The sequence below is a fragment of the Xenopus laevis genome, chromosome 3S (assembly GCF_017654675.1).
Source record: "Xenopus laevis strain J_2021 chromosome 3S, Xenopus_laevis_v10.1, whole genome shotgun sequence".
In the NCBI taxonomy this organism is placed as follows: Eukaryota; Metazoa; Chordata; class Amphibia; order Anura; family Pipidae; genus Xenopus; species Xenopus laevis.
Genome location: NC_054376.1, coordinates 108,251,079 through 108,278,746, shown reverse-complemented (window position 1 = coordinate 108,278,746; position 27,668 = coordinate 108,251,079). Strand labels below are relative to the sequence as shown.

General features: G+C 42.7%; 1 protein-coding gene across 2 annotated transcripts; it reads right to left on the bottom strand.

Annotated features, from left to right (window-relative positions):
• Positions 1 to 2,244: 2,244 nt before the first annotated feature.
• On the bottom strand, positions 2,245 to 18,825 carry yipf5.S (Yip1 domain family member 5 S homeolog). Of its 2 annotated transcripts, none has more exon segments than NM_001086926.1 (6): positions 2,245 to 2,727; positions 5,352 to 5,533; positions 6,798 to 6,943; positions 14,257 to 14,429; positions 15,250 to 15,366; positions 18,478 to 18,621. In NM_001086926.1, coding segments are annotated over 5 exon segments (771 nt in total). In that variant the 5' UTR covers positions 15,357 to 15,366; positions 18,478 to 18,621; the 3' UTR covers positions 2,245 to 2,564.
• Positions 18,826 to 27,668: the final 8,843 nt, after the last annotated feature.

Genomic DNA, 27,668 nt, shown 5'->3' with positions numbered 1-27,668 from the left:
TCGGCAAGCACCTATGTAAATAGCCGACAATGCGGCATGAAGTTAACTCAGAGAGTGGGTAGAGTTGCAACATGTACCACTACAGCACCCGTGGCATGGGGGGGCAACCCGAAAAGTACTGACATATATCCTTACCACAGTCCCAGCAGACAATGACAGGAGGACAGCCGTAGGGTAGGTCAAGTGGACCAGAAATCGTGGACCAAACTGTATTAGAAGAAAGAACAAGGGTCAGCAGACTTCATATGTAGATAGAAGACAACTCGGCAATAAAGCAACTCGAAGAGTAGTAAAGGCGTTAATCCCGTCTAGGACTAGCATGTGCCGCCGGTCTTAGTGGGCCCTTTGCATCAAGCCAAGCTGCAACATCTGCGGGTGCTGTGAAATAATGTGATTGGCCACCTTCAATAATCCGTAGCTTGGCAGGAAACAGCATGCTGTATTGTAGTTGTGCGTCCCGCAGTCGTCTTTTAACGCCCTGGAAGCTCGCTCTTTGTTTCTGTATGGTGACAGAAAAGTCCGGGTAGAATGAGATCCTGTTGCCATTGTATTGTAATTCCCCCTGCCGCCTTGCAGCCCTGAGGATAGCATCCCGGTCCCGGTAGTTGAGAAGTTTGCACAGAAATGGCCGTGGTGGCGCCCCCGGAGAGGGGGTCCTGCTCGGAACCCTGTGAGCCCTTTCTATGACAAAATTGGAGGAGAAAGTGTCAGCCCCGAATAAGTCTCGTAGCCAGGTTTCAGTAAATTGCTCAGGCTGTTGACCTTCAGCTTTCTCTAGGAGACCGACAATTCGGACATTGTTACGCCTGTGTCTGTTTTCAAGGTCATCAATTTTCTCCCAGGCTGACTGGAGTTGTTGTTGAACGGTTTGTAGGGAGTTTTGCATTGGAGGCACTTGGTCCTCAAGCATGGAGACTCTGTTTTCTACTTCGGTCGTCCTTTCCCTCACATTCTGTAGATCCTGTCTTAGCAGAGATATATCAATTTTAAGGGCCTCAAGTTGAGCAGTAGCAGAAGTGCGATTTTCCAGTATCGCGCTCATGAGTGCAGTCAGGGATGGTTCAGGGGGAGCCATGACTGGTTGTGATGTAGGTAGTGGAGGCTCCTGGCTACTGTCCGTGTCTGTTGCCTGTTGCGAGCTGTGGGCGTAGCGTTCCAGACGGGCGGCGGCCTCTGTCTTCGGTTTTGGGCCGTTTTTACCCATTGGTGCAGAGAGTCACTCACAGGCACAGTTACGTGCAAAGTTAAAAGTTGGTGTTGAGTGTCAGTGGCCGTGGGACTTGCAGAACTGTATGACTGTATATGCACTCTGGAATGGGTTGCAGGGAGATGAGAGAGGTTATGACATCATTTCTGGATGGCCTATCCGGATGGCCTGCGGTCTTGGTGGGTGATGGCAGCCAGGGCTCGGATCAGACCAGCAATGGGGTCTCCCAGCCAGTCAGATGGTATTGTTGCCTCTGACAAGATGTACAGCATTAGCCAAGGTGCAGACAGTGTTGTGGTGGCGAGGGTTGCGGTGTGTCTCCCAAACGTAAGGAGTAAAGGGAGGTACTCCCTCCCACGTGTCCACCCCACCACCAGGCACGGGACAGTGCAGGCCTTCGTCCCTTAGATAGTATTAGGAGGGCGCCCCCGGGGTTTATCGCTCACTCACCCCCTTATGCAGAGTAGACCTTTTCCCCCGATGGACGGTCCGGGTAGGAACCCTGCTAAATGTGCGGTCGCCTAGTGGGGATCAAGGCTGAATTGTGGAGGACACCCCGGGAGCGCCGAGGAGCACGTCCGGTACGTTGGGCTGTTGGCCACGCCCCCCTGTCTGCCTGTTATTTGATTAACTGTCTGGTTGCTAGGGAAGCCAGAAATGGGCAACAATTTCAAGCTGGGGAGATGAAAAGCAAAAGGTGACACTTTCTAAAAACACTACCATCATCTACATCCTACTATAAGATGTTAAAGGAACAGCCCACCTTCACAAATGACTTTTCAATAAGTATACTACACATTTTTAGATGGAAAAAAAATACTCCCCTTTAGGTGCACAAACAGCATCTGAACTGTCAATTTCTTTTTTTTTTTTTTTTTTATTTGTTTTACACATTCTTGATTCCTCATCTGACACAGGAAAACTGGATAGACTGCCTCAGACTTGCAGGAACCAATTAGTGTTTTATAATAAACCGACCAAATGTGCCTCAAACAGCAAATTCACTGACAATTATGAAATGTTAAAAAAAAAAAAGAGAGACTGAAAGTTGCTTTTATTACTGTAAATAATTTTTCATACTGTGCTATCAGTGAAACATCACCACAACATGCATGTTCCTTCTGTAAACGCCACCAAAAACATTACATTATTACCTTATAACCAGGTATATTTATTAACACTGAAGACATTGAGTCCCTTCAGTATAAAAATGGATAACTAGATGTTCATTATTTCCATTGTTGTCCCAGATACATAAGAATGCACATGATAGCAATGCTCTCTGGTCCATTCTGGGAGACAGGATTGGTCTTTATTATAGGGTTGGCCCACTTAAGTCCAAATGAAAAGAACATGCTCAAAACACAGAGATAAGAGCAAAGACTCCATAAAGTAAAGCGCAAGGGTAGGCAACTAGAAGCTGCTGTCCGTCCATGGCCAAAGCAGAAATGAAGATCTTTGAGGCGGAGAAACTGCACCAGCCAATTATTAAGGCAGCGAGAACGATGCCCAAAATTCCTCTGAAAAACAAAATACAGTCTTAGAAACTAGTCAGCAAATAGTTAGATATTAATAGATTTGCAAATCTATGCGGTATTTATAAAACAACTGTCATTAATAGCCAAGGCTCGCCTGGCGACAAATCTCCTCTTCTTCGGGGCGACTAATCTCCATGAACTGCCTCCTCGCCGGCTAAAATCTAAATAGCCAGCGGGATGGCCCTCGGAGCGATTCGTTTTTACAAAGTCACCTGAAGTTTCCTCGTGATGCAACTTCCGAAAACCCTTACAAGTGACCACTGCCAGACAGTGCCCACATCTGCCACAGGCCTTTATCTAACAGAAGCTGTCATACTCTACCCTTTTATTTATAAAACACAGATTCTCCTTAATAAGCCTGCTAATTACAGAAAGACTAAAATATTGTGGGAATTGGAGTCTTGGCCGATGGAGAGCAGAGATCTGCTATATAGGGTCAATGGAACATGTAGCCAGGCAGAGCACTGCAGAGAACAGGACAAACATATACTGTAAACACAGAACAGCAACTGGAGCTTAGGGGGAACATACAGCAGGTAAAATAAGTATTGAACACGTCAACGCTTTTCTCAGTAAATTTATTTCTAATAGGACTATTGACATGAAATGTACACCAGATGTCGGTAACAACTCAAGCAATCAACATGTACAGTTGTGTTCAGAATAATAGCAGTGTGTTTAAAAATTTAAATAAAGCTCAAAATCCTTATAATTGATTTTATTTCCATACACACAAATGCAGTGGAAACACTGCACATTCTATTCCAAATTAAAATATAAAGATTTTAAAAAGGGAATATAAACCTGAAAAAAATAGCAGTGCATGTCAAGACTGTTGGGTTTTTCTATTACTCTACTACACCTACTGGTAAATGATTTGCCATGTAGAAATATAATTTCTATCTCAAACAGTGATTGATCAGGTTAGTGATGTCGGACTGCTACTATTATGAACAACTGTACAAAGAACTCAAAACAAATAAGTCCATAAATTAAGTTGTGTGTAGTAAAGTGGGATGATAGAATTTCATTGGCTTGTCCAAATGTTGTCAGCAAACTTTAAACAAGCCTCAGCATGCTTTTTCTTCAGCAGTGGAGTCTTGCTCGGTGTTTGTGCATAGAGTCCATGTTGGTTGAGTGCATTACTTATGGTTTCCTTTGAAACAACTGTACCTGCTATTTCAAGGTCTTTCTGAAGCTCTCTGCTAGCGATCCTTGGCTCTTGGACAACTCTTCTGTTTATTCTTTTGACTCCTCTGACAGAAATCTTGCAAGGAGCACCTGGTTATGGTGAAATTATGTTCTTTCCACTTCTGGATTATTGCCCCAATGGTGCTCACTGCCACATTCAGAAGCTATCTTAGAAATATGTCTGTAACCAATGCCATCGGTATGTTTTACAGCAATAAGGCTGTGAAGGTTGTGAGACAGCTCTTTGCTTTTACCCATCATAAGATGCTTCTTCTTTTACCCATCATAAGATGCTTCTTGTGATATCTTGGTAATGAGAAACTTTTTTTATAACCCATAAATCAGGATTAAACCAGCTGATATTAATTTGCACTGATAGTGGGCAGGACTGCTTTCTAAATACTGACCGATTTCAGGTTTCTTGACTTTATCACGCCTTTTTGCACAACCTTTTCTTCATGTGTTCAATACTTATTTCCTGTGTCATTCCACTTTATTACACACAACTTAATTTGTGGACTTTTTGTTTTGAGTACTTTGTATGTGTGGATTACCTGGGTTGTTTCCAACATCTGGTGTAAATTTCATGTCAATAGCACCAAAAATATATTTACTGAGAAAAACGTTGATGTGTTTATTTTCACTGCTGTACATGCTAGGGATGCACCGAATCTACTATTTTGGATTCAGCCGAACTCCCAAATCCTTTGTGAAAGATTCGGCCAAATACTGAACGAAATCCGAACCCTAATTTGCATATGCAAATAAGGGATTGGAAGGGGAACATTTTTTCACTTCCTGATTTGGGACAAAATGTCACGCGATTTCCCTCCCCACCCTTAATTTGCATATGCAAATTCGGATTCGGTTCGGCCGGGCAGAAGGATTCGGCCGAATCCTGCTGAAAGGCCGAATCCCGAACCGAATCCTGGATTCGGTGCATCTCTAGTACATGCTGACTTAAAACGTACCAGTTAATTAGTTGGCCAGTTGAATAAAAATGAGACGACTGCTTCTTGCAGCAGACATATGGGTTTATTTTCTTACCTCTTCAAGGAATAACAAGCCTGGTGAGATTAAACTCTTGACAATTGATTGTTAGAAGTTAAAGAGCAGATATAAAGCTACTAGGAGTGCTACTAGGGACCATTGGCTCTGACATCCATATAACATTAGAAATCATACATTCAATGCAGTGAACAATACAAGTAGTTTTAAAAGCTATTCCCTTATGTACAACGCACAGTTTACTTTTGATTTAGTTGTATATCCACAAATCCCAAGTTTTTCACAATGTTACCAGATTCAAAACAACACTATAAAAATACATTAAGAACTTTTAAAGGTTGTTGAGACAAATCCCTATGAGGATCTGGGCAAATGCTAGTAAAACACATAACTAATCTGCTACTTACTGTAAAGAGAAAATGACAGCAAAAGTAGAGAGTATGATCATGGGAAGGAGACAGTAACCGAGTACACTGGATACACAGCCAAACGAAACACCGGTCATGCTCATTAAATTCAGCAGACAGTACATTCCCAGACAACCCATTGCACTAATTCCATAGACATAGCCGAATTGTATCTTTCCAGCCTACAAAATAAAAGAAAAAACAGATTAAAGATGATTCTTTAAACTTCAAATGCTATACATTCAAGAAATGCATTTAGAATAGATGGGGCAAGAGGATACATTGATCATTTAGAACACACGTATACTGGTTAATTAAAGCCACAGATAAACAGGTAGTACAATCTGGAGAGGTCTTTCTCCTTCTGTTGTACTCCCCTGCTTTTTGTTAACAGGTAATAAAAACCAGGGTAGTATTGGGGGTATAAACTGGTATAGTTTTAGAAGCCTTGTGGGCTTCTAACTTTTTTCCTATGGCTTTTGTTCTCCTTTATTTGGGGTATTTAGGTTCCTTCATTTTAGCATGTGACATATAGCAAGACTTACCAAAGAAATTTGTCTTCAAGGAAAACTATACCCCCAAAATGAATACTTAAGAAACAGATAGTTAATATAATTTTAAGTGGCATATTAAACAACTCTAACTGTAACAGGAAGAAGTGTTGAAGCAAAAGACAGAACTCTGTCTGTTAATTGGCTCATGAGACCTAAGACGTATAGTTTGTTTGGTACGTTTGTGTGCATAGTGAATCGTATGATCCATAAAATGGCAATTTTCTATTTGATTACCCAATGGCACATACTACTAGAAAAGTATTATGAAAATGATTTATTTACATGAAGCAGGGTTTTACATATGAGCTGTTTTATGCAATATATTTTTAGAGACCTACATTGTTTGCGGGGTATAGTTTTCCTTTAAAAATATAGATAGAAAAAGCGTTCAACAAGCTCCACACACAAGACTTGCATAGTAATATTTTGATCTCCATTGACATATTTGTTAAGGACAGCAAATGTAACCAAAAGCAGCAGCTGAGTACACTGTTCCTGAAAAAAATCATAGCAGGGATCAAAAGACTGAACAATAAGTGTAATGGCAAACATACCTTGTTCTTGCCCTAGGTAAATCTGCATCATGGTGGTGACAGAGTCCCTAATTTTCTTCCAACTGGCAATACTGTGAATTGCTGGTAGAAAAACTTCCCGACAAGGAAACTTTGGGTTCCCTCTGTGCTGCTACGTGTGGCAACATAGATTAATACTAGATGACAAAACATCCTATGTGCCAATTCCCTAAAACACTAAAGAAATATCATGCAAGTCCTGTGTGTATAGATTGTTTGTGCACTAGTACTTTGTTTAGCATGCAGCCTGCAATAACCAAATAGATTGGTCTGAACCGGAGAAATGTTTAACATTAAAAATTTAAAGCATATGTTTTTACCAACAATAATGTAGCTCCAAATGCTAGACAAAAGACCATTGGACCCGCCAAATCCGTCTCATTCATAATGCTGCCATCTGCTACTTTTAAAGGGTGTAGCACAGTCAGAGTTTTCTGCCAAATGTGGTCAAAGTTGATTCCAAGTTCTATAAAAGTTTTTCAGAAAAGAGGATTAGTATGATAAAATTAAGCTTTTGGGAGAGGTTTTAAAAGAAAAAAACTGATCTCCAGCACCCTGACAAGTTGTTCTAATGCCATGTTGCCATGTTGTATTTATTTTGAGGCCTCTTGAAGGTCATGCACATAACTGTTATATGTACAACTTAGGACAATCTATGTCAGATTCCCACATTTAATAACGTTACTTTCTATATTAAGATCGACAAAGAGAGGCTTCAATTATAACCTTTTTGTTGTATAACCTCCTATACATCCTATGCTCTTTTTTTTGCATTCTTTTTTTTTTTGTACTGCACATATGCCTGGCTGGAATTGGCTGTGGGGAAACCTGAAGACACTGTGGTGCTCAGCATGCAGTTCCCTGGGACAGTGCATTTTATAAAGAGGAGCAGGGTAGGAAACTTGTGCAACAACTTGGCACCCCAAGTGATTTTAGCTTACTTTCTCCTTTAATAAATTATTTGTGATAACTATTTTTTAGTAGTCATGAAACAAAAGGCTCAAAGCCTTTACCTGCAATGAATATGCTGCTGCTTCCAGGGATATAAAACAAGAGCAGAACAGACTGTAGATGTATGCCTGCTATATGGCTTAAAAATCCCTTGTGAGAGAAAGTAAGGTTTAAAGTCCTTGTCTGACTTAACAATGCAGATATTGGCAGAGGTTATTCTGCCTTAGGAGACTAATATATTGAATGTACTATGTATTTTGGACAAATACAATTATTTTACTCAGCAAGCAAAGTGCATAAGCTTGTTCTAAATCCATACTTAGTACAGTTCTAAAAAAATAGATTTTTGTACTTACCGTTAAATCCTTTTCTCTTGTCCTACATTGGGGGACACAGGCACCATGGGGATGAAGATCCTGTTGCTTGGAGAAAGGACACTAAAAGGTTAAAGTGGCTCCTCCTCCTCCTGCTCTGGGCTTCATCCCCGCCTACCTCCTCAATCCTCAGTCTTCTGACCGAAGAAGAGATGACGAGCCCTACCAATTGCCCATGTGAAGAGAAGGAGCTCCACCCCAATGCAAGCTAAGCACGGTATGAACCACCTGCTGTTTGAACTTGTTGGTATTTGAACAACAAAAATTATATAAGATATTACCTGATCAATATTAACATGAACTAACACAGGGAGGGAAGGCCTGTGTCCCCCAATGTAGGACAAGAGAAAAGGATTTAACGGTAAGTACAAAAATCTATTTTTCTCTTGCCTAGATTGGGGGACACAGGCACCATGGGGACGTCCCAAAGCTACCCATGAGGGCGGGACTTTTTACCCCTAGTGTTCAGTGAATAACCACCTGCAACACTTTCCTGCCGAAGCTCGCTTCGGCTGAGGCGAATGTATGCACCTTGTAGAATTTGGAAAAGGTGTGTGTGGATGACCACACTGCAGCCCTACAGACCTGTTCTGCTGAAGCCTGGAGAGGAACCACCCAAGAAGTGCTGAGTGAAGAAGTAGAATGAGCTGAACCCGGAAGGGTGTGGCCTTACCTCGTACCTCATAGGCCTTCAAGATTGTTGACCTAATCCATCTTGCATTGGTGGCCTTAGATGCCTTAAGGCTTTTCCGTGGTCCTTCTGGTAAGACAAAGAGGTTGTCTAGCTTCCTTCTACTCTTGGTAGCCCTGGTGTATGTTCTGAGAGAACGAACCACATCTACATATGTAACTGTTCCAAATTTGTCTTTTGTTCAGGACAAAATGAAGGAACCACCAGGTCCTGGTTAAGATGGAACTCCTTAGGAAGAAATCCAAGGTAGGTCTCAACACCGCCTTGTCCTTGTAAAAGATCAAAAATGGTGGACGACAAGATAGAGCTGCTAGTCTTGAAACTAGTCTAGCCAAAGTGATGGCTAATAGAAAACTACCTGAAGAGTCAGCAGAGTTAATGGAATTGAGCCAATGGCTCGAACGGTTGCTCCTGCAATACATTGAGATCCCAGGGAGGGATTGTATGACGGTATGGAGGTATCATCCTCAATGCTCCCTGTAGGAAGGTCTTGATGTTGGGCAGCATTGCAAGCTGCTGCTGCTGCTGAAAAAGGATAGATAAGGCTGATACCTGAACATTCAGTGAGCTGAGTGCCAGCCCTTATTTCTAAACCCTCCTGAAGGAATAACAATAGGCTACTTTCATCCCAGGACTGTGGGTCTTTGGCTTTAGATTTACACCAGGATATGAATGTCCTCCATACCCTGTGGTAGATGCGTGCGAAGACGGGCTTTCTGGCCCTTAGTAAGGTCGGTATGGCTTTTTTTTTTTTTGGAACTCCTGATGGTGCGTCCACTGATGAACTTATGAGCTCTTCAAACCAAGTGTGGTGTGGCCAGTAGGGTGCCACTACAACTGTTTCTACCCTTCTTGAATACCCTTGGCAGAAGTGCCAGTGGTGGGAAGACATATGCTAGGTGAAACTGCCACGGAACCACCAGTGTGTCCATGCTAGGGCCAGAGGGTCATTGCTTCTTGTGAAGAACCTCGTAAGCTTGTTGTTGTACCTGGATGCCATTAAGTCAACTTCCGGAGTGCCCCACCTTGCCAGAATCAGTTGAAAAAAACCTCTGGGTGTAGGCTCCACTCTCCCTGAACTAAGGTCTCTCGGCTGAGAAAATCTGCTATCCAGTTGTCCACTCCAGGGATATGAACTGAGGAGATAGCCGGTACCGTGTTTTACACCCACAGAAGAATTTGCTGTGCCTCTGCGAGGGCAGCTTGACTCCCCTAGCCTCCTTGGTGGTTGATGTAAGCCAACGCTGTCACATTGCCTGACTGTATTCTTACAGGTAGATCTTGAAGTCTGCCTGACCATTGGAGCAATGACAGGTAGATTTCTCTTAATTCCAGGATGTTGATGGGGAGTAGTTCTTTCTGTGACCAACGTCCCTGTACGGTTAGGTCTCCCAATATTTCTCCCCAACCTTGTAGACTGGCAACTGTTGTGATGACTGTCCACTGGTGATTGGGGAAGGGTTTTCCTGACGGAAGTGTTGTTGGTCAAAGCCACCAACTGATAGAGGTTCAAACTAGATCTGATAGGGGAATCCTGCAGTTTAGGTTCGCTCAGTTCCTCCTCTGGTGTTGGAGTAAGGCTCTGCATGGCTCTGGCGTGGAGCTGCGCATATGGAATCGCAGGATGACACTATAGTCCCTAGCACTCTCATGGCAACCTTAAAGGTACCTGATCCATTTTCTGCAGAGATGACAGGAGCCCCTGCATGGAGGTGATCTTGGATTTGGGAAGGAAGGCTCTTCCCAATGAAGAATTTAGATCAAGCCCTAAATATTCTGTACTCTGGGAAGGTATGAATCATGATTTTTGGAAGTTTATCTGCCAACCTAACAGCATTAGTGTCTGGAGATGAGTAGTGGCCAGTGCCATGGAACGGGCCTTTACCAGTTGGTCGTCCAGGTATGGTATGACACTCACTCCCTGCAGTCGCAGGTCCTCTAGAGCCGCAGCCATGACCTTTGTGAATAGCCTTTGCGCGGAGGATAGTCTGAAGGGGAGTGCCAGGGATTGCCAATGTTCTCCTGCCACTGAAAAGTGAAGGACCCAGTGGTGGTTCGGATGTATGGGGACATGCAGGTATGCATCTTTGATGTCGATCACCGCCCTGAAATCCTCTATGTCCAGGGACATAAGGACTGACTGGATGGAATCCATCTTGAAGTGGTGCTTCTTTACATGGTCGTTTAGTGCCTTTAGGTCTAGCACCAGGTGAAAAGATCCATCCTTTTTGGGTACTATAAACAGGTTTAAGTAGAAACCGAAGCCCCTTTTAGCTTTGAGGGACCGCCATTACTACCGCGGAGGCAGTCAGGGCGTGTGGAACCCCATGGAAAGCTGAGTGCCTGGGTTCTGTGGTAGGGAGCCTTGAGATGGAAAATCACCTCGGAGGTAGCTGAGTGAATTCTATGAGATAAAAATGATCTGTAGGACCCAGGGTTCCAGTACTCTATGCCGTCACACCTCCCGAAAGTGACAAGCGTCCGCCAAAGGGTTTAGCTTTCATGGGTGGGCACCTCCTCATGCGGAGGCTGTTTTGTCCCGTGCGGGCTTAGGTGCTGCTCTGCTTCCTGACCAAGAAGTGCTCTGCCTTGACTGGAATCTGGGGCGGGTCGGAGCTTGTTGCTTTTCATGTTGGGACCTCTGGCTCTGTAGCTTGAGAACTTTCCTTCTCGGTTCAGCACCAAAAATTTTTTTTTTTTTTTTTTTTTTTTTTTTTCCGAGAATGGGAGACCAAGCAGAGACCACTTCAAGGTAAGATCTGTTGACCAGTTTTTTAGCCAAAGGAAACTTCTGGCTGCAATGGATTATGTCGAAGCCCTTGTGACGAGCTTAGCCGCGTCCAGGACTGATACGCAAATTTATATATTTGTGTCCGCTATCGGAGCTAGAAAGAGGTCTGTGGAGGGGTCTTCTGAGCCAATGAGTTGGGCCACCTGTTCCACCCAAACTTCCATTGACCTGGATACCCATGGGGTGGCAATAATAGGTCGTAGAGTTCTGCCTGCTGCTGTAAAAATCGACTTGCAGAAACCCTCAAGACGTTTGTCGATAGGATCGTTAAAGGAAGCCGCATCGACTACTGGAATGGTGGTGGTCTTTGACAAGTTAGAGACCGGTGGGTCCACTGCTGGGTGTGAAGACCAAGGTCTGTAAAGTAAAAGGATAAGTTTGAGTAAAGCGATGGAAAATTGGACTCTATGGTCTGGCGTTTTCCATTGTGCTTTAACAATGTCACCCAGCTGTTCATAGGCTGGAAAGACACAAGAAGACTTCTTTTGCCTCTTGAAAATGTTATTGGTTCGCTCTGCTAAAGGTGGGGTGTGCCTGAATCAGGCTCTCGACCTCTCATTGTGATCTAGGGGTATCCTGATCCTATTCATCTGCGGATAGGATCTGTCCCTCTTCCTGTTCATCAGGCAAAACAGGTGGGGAACTTTGTGGCCGACTGCTGAGTGACCGGTCTGTGAGGCTCTGTAGATAGATGCTGTAGGACCTTATCTAGAGTCTCTGGAATTCTGGCTAGGCTTTGTAGACCCACTAGAGATAGAGCGCACACCAATTCAGAATCCAAGCTCATTTGATTAGCCGTAGCTGTCGCAGAGCTGGCTGGTAGGGCTGTGTGGGATTGTAATTGTGCAGTGACTGCTGCAGTATTACAGGCTTCACATATTGGCTCAGCCAAAACACTAGCAAATTTAGGTCTGCAAGTAGCCCATGCCAAATACTAAATTGCATTGGTGGTACATGCAGTTGCCTGCTTGGGAAGGGACTGGTCATCTGCCCTGCCCGTCATGGCTATACTATGTAGTGCAACCCAGTAAGTAAGATATTGTGGAATATTAGGAGAGTCCAGAGGAGTGAACCACTTCTCCCTTAGAGTGCGATCTGTGGAGACAGAGGGAAGTAATGAAAAACCCCACAGTAGGTCCCGTAGAGAGAGGGAAGTGTTAATCCCCTAGAGAAAGAGTAAGGGAAGTGTAACTACCTATTCACCAAGGTAGGAAGGAATGGTGCCTTGTTCTTCTCTGTGAGAGACAGTGAGGCTGGAAACGCTCAGTACTGGAGAGAGATGCGGATCCAAAATGGCCGCCAGAGAGGTTTCCCGGGCTTTGGTATAGTACCTTAGTAAGATGGCACCCGTGAGTCGCGTGTGCAGCGACTCGTGCACAATGAAATAGACGCAGCGCCAGATGGTGGCGCGAAAGATCGCTGGGAATGGCACTGAGTTACCAATGCGGGGACTACTTTTAGTGCTGTTGTCCCATTATGATCTACATATATAAAAGCATAAATATCAAAAAAAAAAAAAAGCATGAAACAGGAGGGTGATTTAGACAAACTGTGTGTTGACAGTGTCTTTATATCTACTGATGACCAGCTAAAGGTCTACTGGTAGATCCCATCTACCTTTTGGACATCCCTGGCCTAGGGAAATCTTTGTCAGAGAATAGCAGTGAAAGTGAAACTAAATGCCTAGGGAAATCTCTGTGAGAGAATAGCAGTGAAAGTGAAACTAAATGCCTAGGGAAATCTGTGTGAGAGAATAGCAGTGAAAGTGAAACTAAATGCCTTTCTGCAGTGCTGACAGGCAGCATGTAATGGGGGGAGGGAGGAGGGAATTGACTTACCTCCTCGTGCCAGCCAGGAATGCTCAATAAAAGATATACCCTCCGTCGTGGCTACTGGTGCAGCCTCCGGAGAGCGGGAACCAGTGCCCAGGGTAGTTTGGGGGGGAGCTCCCCAGCCTGCAGCCTCCGTAGAGCGGGAAGGCTATAGAGCATCTTCAGATCAGAAGTCCTTGGCTGGAGGGGTTCTGGAAGAGAAACACTGACCCCTAGTAGTGGCATGATACTGAATAAATCTGTACCATTGCTCCCAGCCACGAAGTGTCCATCCTCCTTCTGAGGACACTAAAAGAAAACTGGGGATTGAGGAGGTAGGCGGGGATGAAGCCCAGAGCAGGAGGAGGAGGAGCCACTTTAACCTTTTAGTGTCCTTTCTCCAAGCAACAGGATCTTCATCCCCATGGTGCCTGTGTCCCCCAATCTAGGCAAGAGAAATGCCATGTTTTATATACTGTACTTATTGCACCAGCCTAAAGTTTCAGCTTGTCAATAGCAGCAATGATCCAGGACTTCAAACTTGTCACAGGGGGTCACCATCTTGGAAATTGTCTGTGACATTCACATGCTCAGTGGGCTCTGCTCAGCTGTTGAGAACCTAATCTTAGGGATTGTTGCAAATTATCAAGTAGAAAATGAGGTTGGCCTGTAATATAAGCTGATGCTACAGGGCTGATTATTAAAGTCTGATGGCAATTGCACTGGTTTCTGTGCTGCTATGTAGTAATTAGCCATATAAATTATTAATCAGCCTTATACTGTGAAATTTATATTCTATGTGTTCTGTATATTTTGAGTCAGTCCCTAAGTTCAGTAACTGATAGCACCATTGAGCATGTGCAGTGAATCAGCAGAAAAGAAGTTGGGGAGCTACTGGGGCATCTTTGGAGACACAGATCCTTTCTGCTAAAGGGCTTTGGTTGCCTTTGGCTGGTACAAAAGCTCAAAACATAATGTACAACATTTCTAGCCTACTTCTTTAGTTCAACTTTCCTTGTCCTTTAAGCCTGACAATCATTCTGAGGGAAATTTTACAAGCTAGTTACCATTGCCTATGAGGTCATTCAGACTCTCTAAATACAGATTTATTTACAAATGCAGTTAAATCAGCAGTTTCATCTCCTTTAACTGGATATGTACCTTCCAGCAGAGGTGGCTCATCATCAAATGTACTTCCATACACAGATTCAGTCGCTGTGGGAGTGTATGTTTGTGTAGGCTGGTATATCTGTCCTGTATATGGCTGTTGTTGTTGATTCATCTCTTGTGGAATAAAACCTCCTTGTTGACTGTAGGGATCATAAGGATATTGCCTGCAATTGAACAAAATATGTGTAAGTCTACTGAAAACTTAAAGGGTATGAAATATGTTAGATTAGTCAGTTAGATTAATTAGTTTAATTAATACTACACATGGGGGCTCATTTACAGAGATGCTAACTCTCTCAAGTGACGTATGTATCATGATAAAAGGCTGAATGATTAGTAATAAGGTTCAGCCATGCCTTGCTAGCTTGAAGAGTCCAGTTGAGTATAGCAGTGGCCCATTGCTAGTGGCTACGACAAAAACAAAACCTTCTTAGCCTGTAAGTATAATAGAGTAGAAAAACGAAAGGCTGCACATATAAGCAAAAAGCTTAGGGACATAGCATTTTGGGCAGCCCCCCCATTTTACCTTTTGTATTGGTTACTGATTGTTTTGTATGCAGATTTGTATGTTGAATGTATACACCTATTTATTGTACAGCACTGCAGAATATGTTGGCATCTCATAAATACATGATAATAATACATTTGTCCTGCCCACAGTTCCCAGAGAGGAGTGAAATGGATTAATGTCCCTGTCCACTAGATCCATAATCCTTATAAGTACACTAAAAAGAAACTAACATCTGAGGAGATGGGTAAGGAATTAAAAATATAGAAGGTTATGGAGACTGAAATTTAATTGCTTAATATTTGGCCTCTAGCTGCTGGATGCTAATTCACAAATCCCCATGACACTTGTGCTTCAGTCTATGAAATAGAAAACAGAAAATATATATCAAATATATAATTAATAACTATACATGTTTTAAGATATACAGGTAATGTTTGCAAACTTATGAAGGCAATAGTGAAAAATGAAGTTACTTGCTGTATTGCGCTCCGCCTGCATTGTAGTTGTAGCCCTGAGACTGATCATCTATACTATAGCTGGTCTGATAGAAATCTGTGTTGAAATTATCGAAGTTCGACATGTTGGCAGCTCTGAAAAATAAACGTATAGATGTCAGCACAGAATGCAATTATATTTTTAAGTTCCTTATGCCATGGAGTAAAAAAAACTGTACTTGTGAGTTACAATATCTCCCCCAACCCCAGCAGCTAGCTAGATAGAGATATATATATATATATATATATAGATATATATATAGATATATAGAGATATATATATATAGATATATAGAGATATATATATATATAGAGATATATATATATATATATATATATATATTTTTTTTTTTTTTGTGTAAAAAATGAATGAATGTAGAATTGAAGCTCTATTTGTGCGCTGTGACTTTTACCAAGAAAATCTGTAGGTACGTGAATTTATTAAGTGCAAACTCCTAATTATAGGATACTCTGGCAGGACACAAAGGAAATTTTTAAACATACAGCACTGTTGTTTCTAAGAAAACAGCAACTGAAAAAAATAATTAATACCCGACAGTGAATCTTTCTGACTCAGGTTATTACTGAACTTTATATAACTATTACAGGGAGTTCTAGAATGTCTGCAGAAATGCCTAAGGAGGCATCAGGGAGTAGAAAAAAAGATGGAGGTGCACCGCAAGCAGTACCCCACAATGGGGTTATTTATTTTTTTTTTTTAAAGGGGTGATTCACCTTTGTTAATTTTTAGCATGCTATAGAAGTCCAATTCTAAGCAACTGTTCAATTGGTCTTCTGTATTTATTTTTCATAATTCATGAATTATTTGCCTCTTTCCATCTTTCAACTGGGGGTCACTAATCCCATGAAAATACAAATTCTCTGTAAGGCTGCAAATGTATCGTTATTGCTACTTATTATTACATCCCTTTTTATTCAGGCCCTGTTCTATTCATATTCCAGTCTCTTATTCAAATCAATGCATGGTTGCTAGGGTAATCAGTACCCATTTACAAACTGTTTTAGAACATCACTCTCTACATCATACTAAAAGTTAAATTAAAGATGAACAACCGCTTTAAAGAGATTCGGTCATGATTTTTATGATGTATTTTTTTATTTCTAAATTACACGGTTTACACTGCAAATAATTCACTCTCTAATATAAAATTTAATTCATGAAACATTTTTTATTTTTTAATATTGGTGTGTAGGCAGCCATCTCAGGTCATTTTGACTGGTCATGTGCTTTCAGAAATGTAACTACTTTCTGGCAGGCTGTTGTTTCTCCTACTCAATGTAACTGAATGTGATGCAGTGGGACTTTTTAGGTTTTTTTTCTATTGAGTGCTGTTCTTAAATCTACCAGCCAGCTGTTACCTTCCCATTGTTGTGGTTAGACTGCTGGGGGGAGAAAGGGAGGGGGCTGATATCACTGCAACTTGCAGTACAGCAGTAAAGAGTGACTGAAGTTTATCATGTGACTTGGTGAAGCTGGGAAAGTGCCAATATGTTTTGCCCCATGTCAGATTTCAAAATTAAATATAAAATGCAGATTCATTAACGGCAGCCATCTTCTTCTCTACAGTCTTCATTGGTAAATAAGTTCCGTATCGGCGCAAGCTCAGTAGGAACATTCGGGTTTTTTGTCAACTGCACATGCGCCGAAAGTCGCGAAAATTGACGAAGTGCCAGAAGGACCGAAGTAGATGGCTGCTGTGAACTCCGAAGCCGCGAATCTGCACCTGAGGGGTAACTAAAAAAGTTAGGGGCATTTGCCAGGGTAGCAGCTAGGCTGGGGGTGTCTATGTGGGGTAGGGTTTTTTTTTTTTTTTTAATAAGGGGCTTACTTCATTAAGTAGAAGAGTACCAGCCAGGGGTAACAGATGAGTGACTTGAAACACTGGTGGGTGCCTAACATTTAGTAATTTTGCCCACATCAGAGTTTAGACCAGAGAAAACGCCCATTGTCTTCTCCTTAAAGGGATACTGTCATGGGAAAAACATTTTTTTTCAAAATGAATCAGTTAATAGTGCTGCTCCAGCAGAATTCTGCACTGAAATCCATTTCTCAAAAGAGCAAACATTTTCTTTTTATATTCAATTTTGAAATCTTACATGGGGCTAGACATATTGTCAATTTCCCAGCTGCCCCTGGTCATGTGACTTGTGCTCTGATAAACTTCAATCACTCTTTACTGCTGTACCCTCCCCTTTTCCCCACAGCAGCCAAACAAAAGAACAATGAGAAGGTAACCAGATAGCAGCTCCCTAACACAAGATAACAGCTGCCTGGTAGATCTAAGAACAACACTCAGTAGGAAAAACCCATGTCTCGCTGAGACACATTCAGTTACATTGAGAAGGAAAAACAGCAGCCTGCCAGAAAGCATTTCTCTCCTAAAGTGCAGGCACAAGTCACATGACCAGGGGCAGCTGGGAGATTGACAAAATGTCTAGCCCCGTGTCAGATTTCAAAATTGAATATAAAAAAATCTGTTTGCTCTTTTGAGAAATGGATTTGAGTGCAGAATTCTGCTGGAGCAGCACTATTAACTGATGCGTTTTTTTTTTAAAAAAACATGTTTTCTGATGACAGGATCCCTTTAATTAGCCCCTGTTCTACCCCTTCTTTGCACAAAATTTCTGGGACCTTCAAACTACAAGATCACATATTTTCACCCGGCCCTTTTGTTGCACAAAAACTCTTCTTTTTAGTCAAGTTAAAAAAAAAATAGGCTTTGATGGAAGAAAAGCGTCTGGGAAGCTCTGACAACATCTAGTCATTTTACCCTTTGATTAATAACAAACGACTGGTGAATTGCACATTTATTACAGGTGTTTAAAAGTATATTTTGGGATTTGCATCCTTTTGCACCCAACCCGGATCCATGTTCTGTACATATGGTGAGACAGCAGCAGAGAGTGACGTGCAAGGCCCACGGGCAGCCACAACCACGTCCCACACCCTCATACCTGCAAATGACACTCATACGTGGACTGAATCAATCCCTAGACATGAAGGCGAAGGTTATTGGCCGAAACAGCGTCTAAACGTCCGTCTGTAAACGAGGTCAGCCTTTCTACTAAAACATTGCCTGTTGCCGACCCCACATCGCCACATAGTAAGCAACGTATTCAGAGCTGCATTCAGGGAAGTGGCCGTGGGTTTTGGGAGTTAAGTGGGGGCAGAAGGGCTGCACCTACTTGGACTACCGGGGTTCCTGGTTGTCAGTTTTCGTCCCGGTATAGGGACTGGACAGGCTGAGGGGATTTAAGACTCCAAATCAATGTGCAGCGGCCCACACACTGGCTTTTGCTCACAGCACGCAGACGCTACTTACAGTTGTTAATCGCAAGCTTCCGCCTTCTCCTGTCTCTTAGAAAATCCCGACGCCACGTCTCATCGGGCAAAATGGCGTCCGTAAGCGTAGTGACGCATCACGTTAGCTACTTTGTGGGAGGGACGAGCAGAGACGTCGTAGCGCAACGTTACACATGCGGAAGCTGCTAGTGTGAGGGGCGCTAGTGTCGGCAACTTCTGTGTTTCCTCTGCTTGCAGCTCCTATTAGTGAACAAGTGACTTTCCTTTAGTGTTATTTACCCGCCGTGTCCTCCTCCTCCACCGCAGCTCCGAATATTTCCTCAGAAGTAGTTCATTTCGGTTTAGAGATCCGGGGAAACTAAAAAAAAAAAACAAAGACCTTTTGATGGATGCCAACTTTTTTAAATTTGATTAAAAAAAAGAGGAAAAGCTTTTGTATTTTCAGGGTCCGAGTACTTATGCCCAAAGAATATGAAGACAGGCCTGAATTCTATGTGTGCAAGTTACTGGGCCCCAAAAAAAGTGTCAGTGACGACCACTGCTGGCACGGGCTACTATGATGCCCCTCTCCACCTGTGTGAGCACGAACAATCAAGGGCGCATGCGTGGAGCAGCGCACACTCTGAAGAAGTATGTGTCACAGTGCAGGAATTGCTGCCGCGGGTGAGGGCACAAGGGTCCGAACTAGGGGGAATCCAGCAGAAGAGGTACCGTGCCTGGCACCCCTCCAATTTTGCTCCCTAGGAGTGTCGGTGAAGACCACTGCTGGCACGGGCAGTGCCGGGCCAAGTCGGCTGGGTACCCTAGGCAACCCAGCTGACTGTAATGCCCCCCTCCACATGCGCGCGCACAAACAAGCGCATACGTGTACCAGTGCACGCACTGAAGATACGTATGTGTGCATGCGTGGAGGAGCACGAGTGGCCACAGTGCAGGATCCGAACTAGGGGGAATCCAGCAGAAGAGGTACCGTGCCTGGCACCCCTCCAATTTTGCGCTCTAAAAGTGTCGGTGAAGAAGACTGCTGGCACAGGCAGTGCTGGGCCAAGTCGGCTGGGTGCCCTAGGCAAACCAGCTGACTATAACACCCCCTCCACATGCGTACGCACAAACACGCGCATGCGTGGAGCAGCGCACGCTCTGAAGATACGTATGTGTCACAGTGCAGGAATTGCTGCCGCGGGTGAGGGCACAAGGATACAAACTAAGGGGAATCCAGCAGAAGAGGTACCGTGCCTGGCACCCCTCCAATTTTGCTCCTTAGGAGTGTCGGTGAAGACCACTGCTGGCACGGGCCAAGTCGGCTGGGTACCCTAGGCAACTCAGCTGACTATAACACCCCCTCTACATGCATGCGCACAAACAAGTGCATGCGTGGACTAGTGCACGCACTGAAGATACGTATGTGCGCATGCGTGGAGGAGCACAAGTGGCCACAGTGCAGGAATTGCTGCCTCAGGTGAGAGCACAAGGTTCCGAACTGGGGTAATCTGGCAGAAGAGTTAATGTGCCTGTCACCCCTCCAGTTTTGCACCCAGGAGTTTCCCATGGTTCATGGAGGAATATCAGGCCAGAGCAGCTGTCCAGTGCGCATGAGTGGACCAGTGCACGCACTGAAGATACGTATGTGCCACAGTGCAGGAATTGTTGCCGTGGACCAGCGCACGCACTGAAGATGCTGGCACGGGCAGTGCCGGGCCAAGCCGGCTGGGTGTCCTAGGAAACCCAGCAGACTATGACGCCCCCCTCTACGTGCGCATGCGTGGAGGAGCGTGAGCAGCCACAGTGCAGAAATTGCTGCCGCAGGTGAGGGCACAAGGTTTGAACTAGAGGGAATCTGGCAGAAGAGGTACTGTGCCTGGCCCCCCTCCAATTTTGCACACTAGGAGTGTCTGTGAAGAACACTGCTGGCACAGGCAGTGCCGGGCCACCCAGCCGACTATGACACCCCCTCCACATGCGTGTGCACGAACAAACGTGTGAGCATGCATGGACCTTCGCACGCACTGAAGATACATACGTGCGCATGCGTGGAGGAATGCGATCCGCCACAATGCAGGAATTGCTGCCGCAGGTCAGGAAACAAGGGTCCGAACTAGGGGAATCCGGCAGAAGAGGTACTGTGCCTGGCACCCCTCCAATTGTGCGCCCCAAAATACACTCCTCTTCTGCCTACCCCTAGTTTGGACAGACTAATGGCTACCATATTATGCCGTGTAAAAGAAAATAAGCTGATAAAAATGGTGTTAAAAGCTGTGTAAAATAAATGGCAAATATATCAAGGTGAGTTTTACACCAGATTTGTCTCGGTTATTTTGCATTGCTTCAGGCTGAAGTCACTCTGAGAACAAACGCATAAAAAAATGTGTTTTTTTACACAGCGATGCCTGGCTATGTGTGGTGTGTTAACCTGTCATTTTTTACACAACATAATAAATATGTCCCAAAGTTTTTAGGCTTTTTTACTGTGACATCAGAAGTTCCCAGACCTTTTTTTAGTTCCTGAAACATGTCGTGACTAAGCACTGCTAATCCATATTCTGCTTATGTATTTTTATCTATGGATTTCCATCACACTGTGGATGGTGTGTGTTTGAAAAAGCAGGTAAAAGAAAATTTTTTCACTCTGCTTCCTTTGTGCTATGTTTTTGTGGTTGCCAACAGCAGCAACCATCATCAAAGACTCTTCTCAGGGCCAGATGAAATTAAGTAATCTTTTAAGGTTTTTTTTTGTAGTTTGAGGGTCCCAATATAATTGCAGTATACAAAAGTAACATGTTTTTTCTATTTCTGATGTGTACAGGTTCACCTGTCAGTTCTACAACAGAAAGTTCTGGGGGGCCCAAAAGGGCTTTGGTGCAGATCAGTGCTGGCAGGGGTTTGCCCTGTTTCATGGAGTTAGGCTACCGTGGCTGTCACCCACAAGAACAATATTATTTGCAATTTAGGGACAATGTATGAGCTAATTTTGGAGATTCTAATGGCTACCAACATAAATCTTTAGTTTTTAGGCACTTTTTTTTTTTTTTTTTTTTTACAGTGGTGAGGTTCCCAGACATTTTTCTGGTTGCCATCAGAGCTTGTTCTCCCATTTTGACCAAAAAGGAAAGGGTTGAGAAAACTATGGCCAAGTGAAAATAAAAAATTGGTAGAAAGGCTTCTTTGGGCATGGAAAAATGGAGAGTTAGGCCTGGGTTTCACTGCCAGTGGTTGTGTATTAATATAATACCAATCCAGTATTTTGGCCTTGAAGGGAACATGTCTTCAGAAGAATGATGGGAACAGGATTTTTTGTTTAGCAAATTGTTAAACAAGGGCCTAAAAGCAACATATTTATAGGCCCACACTGTTCAAGCAAAGGCTGAAATTGCATACCTCCCAAGTGGCCTGCTTTAGCCAGGGCAGCCGTGACTTTTGGCCGAAAGCCAGAGGTCCCAGACAAATTCCTTTTGTCTTGCTGGCTGTTGCAATCTCATGAAATTAGAATGCAACTTCAGTCCCTGAACTATATAGAGCATGGTCACCAGGAGAAGAGGAAGATGGTTTGGATTGCATTGGAAAGCTTGAGAGGCTACTAATGTGTCTTTCATGAAATGCTTTGGGGGCACAGTGTGTTTGTTATTCCAGTAATTTAAAAAGGAGTGTGTTCTTGTAAACTTGGCATGGTGTTTTTAGAGCACTTTCTACACTACTGTTTTTAGAGCATGGCCAGTGCCTTGACAGTTGCCTAGGGCCTAAGTAGTTTTAGGGGCTGGGTCCTCTTGGCTAGAAAGAAGAAAATGTGTGGTTCTTATGTGAATGCAATGCGATTCCTGATCCAATCACATCATCCTCATGGAAGAACAACTTGCAGGCTCTGCTGGCTTTCCCTTTCTCTTGACTGACGTGTCACAGCACCCACTTGGTGTGACGTATGGGAGGGCCAGTACTGGCGTGGTCAACTTTATTGGTAGAAGGATGCGTGCAAACATAGTCGGAGTATCACCTGTTCCAGTATCCAGTGCTATGGATGCACAAACTATGTAAAATTGCTTCATATTTATGATACTAATACATGTAATTGCCACTGACTGTTCCATCCTGCTATGATTTTAATAAAGCCCTAAAAAAGCCAGGAGAGCCTGCTGGCTAAGATTTTGGCTATGATTTTTATATCTGTTATAAGCAGAGTTATGGAACGATAGGAGTTGCAACCCAGCATACAGTAAGGTCCATAAATATTTGGACAGAGACAATTTTTTTTCTAATTTTGGTTCTGTATATTACCACAATGAATTTTAAATTCAACATCTCAGATGCAGTTGAACTGCAGACTTTCAGCTTTAATTTAGTGGGTTGAACAAAAAGATTGCATAATATTGGACAAATTAAAAAACTGAAAATAAAATGTTAATTTATAATAAACCCTTTGCTGGCAATGACAGCCTGAAGTCTTGAACTCATGGACATCACCAGATTATGGGTTTCCTCCTTTTTAATGCTCTTCCAGGCCTTTACTGCAGCAGCTTTGAGTTGTTGTTTGTTTGTGGGCCTATCTGTCCGAAGTTTAGTCTTCTACAAGTGAAATGCATGGTCAATTGGGTTTAGATCAGGTGACTGACTCGGCCATTCAAGAAAATTCCACTTCTTTGCTTTAATAAACTCCTGGGTTGCTTTGGCTGTATGTTTTGGGTCATTGTCCATCTGTATTATGAAACACCTCCCAATCAATTTGACTGCACTTAGCTGGATTTGAGCAGACAGTATGTCTCTGAACACCTTAGAATTCATTTGGCTGCTTCTGTCCTGTGTCACATCATGGATAAACACTAGTGTCCCAGTGCCACTGGCAGCCATGCACGCCCAAGCCATCACACTGCTTCCACCATGTTTTATAGAGATGTGGTATGCTTTGGATCATGAGCTGTTCCACGCCCTCTCCATACTTTTCTCTTGTCATCATTCTGGTAGAGGTTGATCTTGGTTTCATCTGTACAAAGAATGTTTATGGACCTAACTGTATATTTCCCAGGCTAAGGAATTATGATTGGAGCTTCTGCCGTAGAAGGTGGTAAACTGACATAAGTTTTGGCGCTTATAGATCTCAGACAGGAGGCCATCCAGACCTGCATCTGTGATTAGGGAGCACAGAAATGGCCAATTTAACGTCTTCTAGGGTTATGGGAGCATTCTGAATATTTATGTGGGCAGATGTGAGTTTAGGGATGTCTATCGCAGACTTGTGTGTGTGTGTGGGGGTGATATTTGACTTGGCCTTGGCCATGGCAGAATACCTGTACATTCCCCATGTTCTAGGTAGTTGTGGTTTGCAAAATTTTAATTTAGCTATCACTTGCAGGTAATTGTTATGTTATCGAATTTAACTGCAGTGCATGTGCATGTGCATGTAACTGCATTGGGGGCCTGTGAGTTTACGCACTCAGACTGAGTGACTTGAATGCTATGATGAGTTTCTGTGCTTTGTTAATGGAGGGAACCTGGGCAAGTGCTTTAAATGTTTCCCACAGTAACAGACAATCAGTGTCTATGTGTAACATGGTGTAAAGACACTTTTGCTTTAATATTATGAAATTTAATTGCTCAGCCCATAAGACACTGTACCATTTGCCTATTGGGTCGGGCAACCCGGCTCTCTCGGCTGCACACCCTCCCCAAACTCCTGTTGCCAAATGTCAGAACAAAAATACTGACCATTTCCAGGTCATATCCGGTCACGTGTGGTACATGTGCAAATCCGCAAATCTCGAATTTTCAGTCTGCATTTCCTGTATGTCTAACTTGATTCACTGAAAGTTATGGCAAGAAAGTGACTAAATGTTTCACCAATGTTCCACTGTGGACACTACTTCACAGACTTCTTGGAAGTGGTGAAAAGTGACTAAAAACTAATGACACACACAATTACACAAATTCAATACTATGTGAAGTGAGGGATCCTGTTTGCCAATTGATGCTGCGGAATTTCATATGATGCTGTGGATGCGGATACACCATGTCACTTGAGGCTGTTTAGGAATAATGTGCTACCTGATGGTGGAGGGAGGATACATTATACTTCTTGGTGTTGAGTGGAAAATAACTGATTACTGATTGGGAAACCAAGTCAGGGTATTGCTTTCACTTTCTGCAGGGTGTTTGGGTGGGTGATAACCTGTGTTAATTCACTGTGCCACTTGAATACTTAAACAAAGATTTGATCGTACGAATCGAGGATTCGTACGATTATCGGACTCTATGTGGAGAGTCCCGACATTTTTCGTCCAGCGGAGATCGGTCGTTTGGTCGATCGGACAGGTTCGAAAATTTCTGTCGGCTGCCGGTAATATATCTGTGTGTGTATTGGCTATTGTACGATTTTCAATGGGAGACTGTCACTAGCTTTGTTGGACATAGATATCGTACGATTGCTGTCAGGGGCAGAACATTGGCTGATCTGTTCTTTAACTACTTTATTTGATCTGACTGGTAAGACTTTGATCTGAATGGTTAGTGGCAGGTCGGGAGATGGGGAAGTACGATGATTCGTACGATCGGATCTTTGCATCTTTGGCCAGCTTAAGGGGGATAAATGTTGCCACTTGATGTAAGTTATACTGTAGACATAATTCAGCCTTCAAGCAGAGTGGCAATAATGGATCCACATGTAAGTTGAATTAACTAATTCAGCTGAAACATGTTGTGCAGCATCTTTTTGAATAAACACAATGGTGTGATAGTATGTTATAGAATGGCCAATTCTGCAATCTAAGTAAAATCATTTGTTCGATCGATTAAATCCTTCTAGGAGGTTCCCATAGGCTAACATGGCAATTCGGCAGGTTTAAGGTGGTGAAATGTCGAAGTCGAAGTTTTTTAAAGAGACAGTACTTCAATTTTCGAATGGTCGAATATTCAAAGTTTTTTCAATTTGCCTATTCGATGTTCGAAGTACCCAAAAATTACTTCGAAATCGAAGTTTTTGAATTTGAAAATTCACTTCAAATTGTTGTTATATTTGTACCTCTATGACCTCGTACGTAAAGCAAAACCACGAAATAGTGCAAGTTCAAATACAATGAGGTAGTTTATTGTGTCCAAAATACAAGACAATAGGTTTTGCCTGGGGAAACAGTCGTGTGTCACCTGGGTGGTACCTGAATGCTTTCCAAGGATACTCCCATATAACATAAGTTTATATACCCATTTTGATGTCATAGATGGGGGTGATAACAAATGTGAGTATGCCAATACCATACATAGTCTGACTCCTCCTTGTACAATTAATGTCTAAATGATTTACTTAGTCTTACATGTTATCAAAGGAATGTGGTAACATACTGTGCCTAGCTCCAACGGTCCACAGCCTCGCAATCAGCTATCGGCTAACCAAGGCCATTGTGGTATTTCAAGTAATTTGAGCAGCACTTCAGCAAGAAGGGGCCCCAACAGACAGACTGGCGTTATGCTGACACTCTGGAATTTAAGAAACAGAGTGATGATCTTTTGTTTGTATGGCCTAGTATAAGCTATATGATTGACCATTGTCCACAGTAGACCATTAGTCCATCCTGCCTTGGGCCTTATAGCGTTATGGCGTCGTAGAGGGCGGGGGTGACAAATATCAACCCTCTGACACTAGCCATTCGTCCGTCATAGGAATTGGACCGTTCCCGATATATTTTTATAATAACAAAATTCACTTCGACCCTTAGTAAATGTGGCCCTAAGTGTGGCAAATGTTTTTGCGAAACTGCATCAACAATTCACCGGCAAAAAAATTGACCCGCATAAAAATTGAGGAGCGTCAAAATTATTAAGACGCTAATTGACTTTAAAGCATTTGGACAAAATAGTTGCGCGTATAAAAATTAACAAGCATCAAAATGATTTTGTCGGGCATTGACTTCAATGCGTTTCACGAATTTTCGCTGTTTCGTGAATTATTTGGCGAAGCAAAACGGGACAGATTTGCCCATCACTAGCCACATATTTTTATGGGAACTGCCATACTGCATACCTTACATTTATACCCTTTTTAAAAGCACTGTGTAGTTTATTGAACAATATTGTGTTATTTGCTTTTCAATAAATCACAACTTTGATTTTCATTTTTGTCAGGGTTTATTTCTATTTATTGCTATTTATTTCTTATTTCTATTTATTGCTAATCCCTTTGTCTAGTAGCCCTGAGTGAAGTGTATATCCCTATACATATGACAAAGGGGCCAAGTAGGCAGGGTTGCTTCTCTGGTAGGTCCATAACTGCAGTTCATGTAGAACACCTTGATTAATTGCATTAATAAGTTTTGTGTGAATTGGGTGCAATGTTGCTAGCTTCAGGCTCATTTCAAACGACTTTAAGTGCATGTACTGGCTTCAGTCAGCCTACATCTTCACACATATTGAAACTTGTTTTATCTGAAATTTGTAGCTTAGCATCTGAGCTGCTAAAATAGCCAACTAACATTGCAAAACTTAAGTCATTTTTACACCATTGCACAAATGCCAAATGTCATGGGGGCAATCGACTGTACTCATATAGGTCTGGTGCCACAGCTGATAATGCGCATTATCATTACAAAGGCTTCCATACAATAAATGTACAGGTATGTATAAATGTATTTTTTTATCTTGCAGTATATTTTGGAAATACATTACAACATTATTATTGTTTTATGACTTTAGTAAACATTGTTTAAATAGGTCATCTGTGATGCAAGTAAAAATCTGGATAGTGGCAAAGTATTCAGGATCAACACAAGAGAAGGTGTAAGTGGATGGCTGCTTGGTTAGTATCTGAACTATTTAAAATATATCTCCTCATGTGTAACTAACTTTACAAGTTTAAAAAAAAAACAAAAAAAAACCTAATATGATTCACTCTTTACTGATTCCTCTCCATTATTATAATCACAGTTTTCTCTCATTTAATCTCTCTCTCTCTCTCTCTCTCTCTCTCTCTCTCTCAAGATAAAGACTGTTTCTAGTAAAGCAACGGCAACACTTACTGATTTAACCCTACTGCCCAGTGATGTAATTTGTTTGAAACAACTTACTATCAAACTTACTTACTATCAGACTTATACTCAATGAT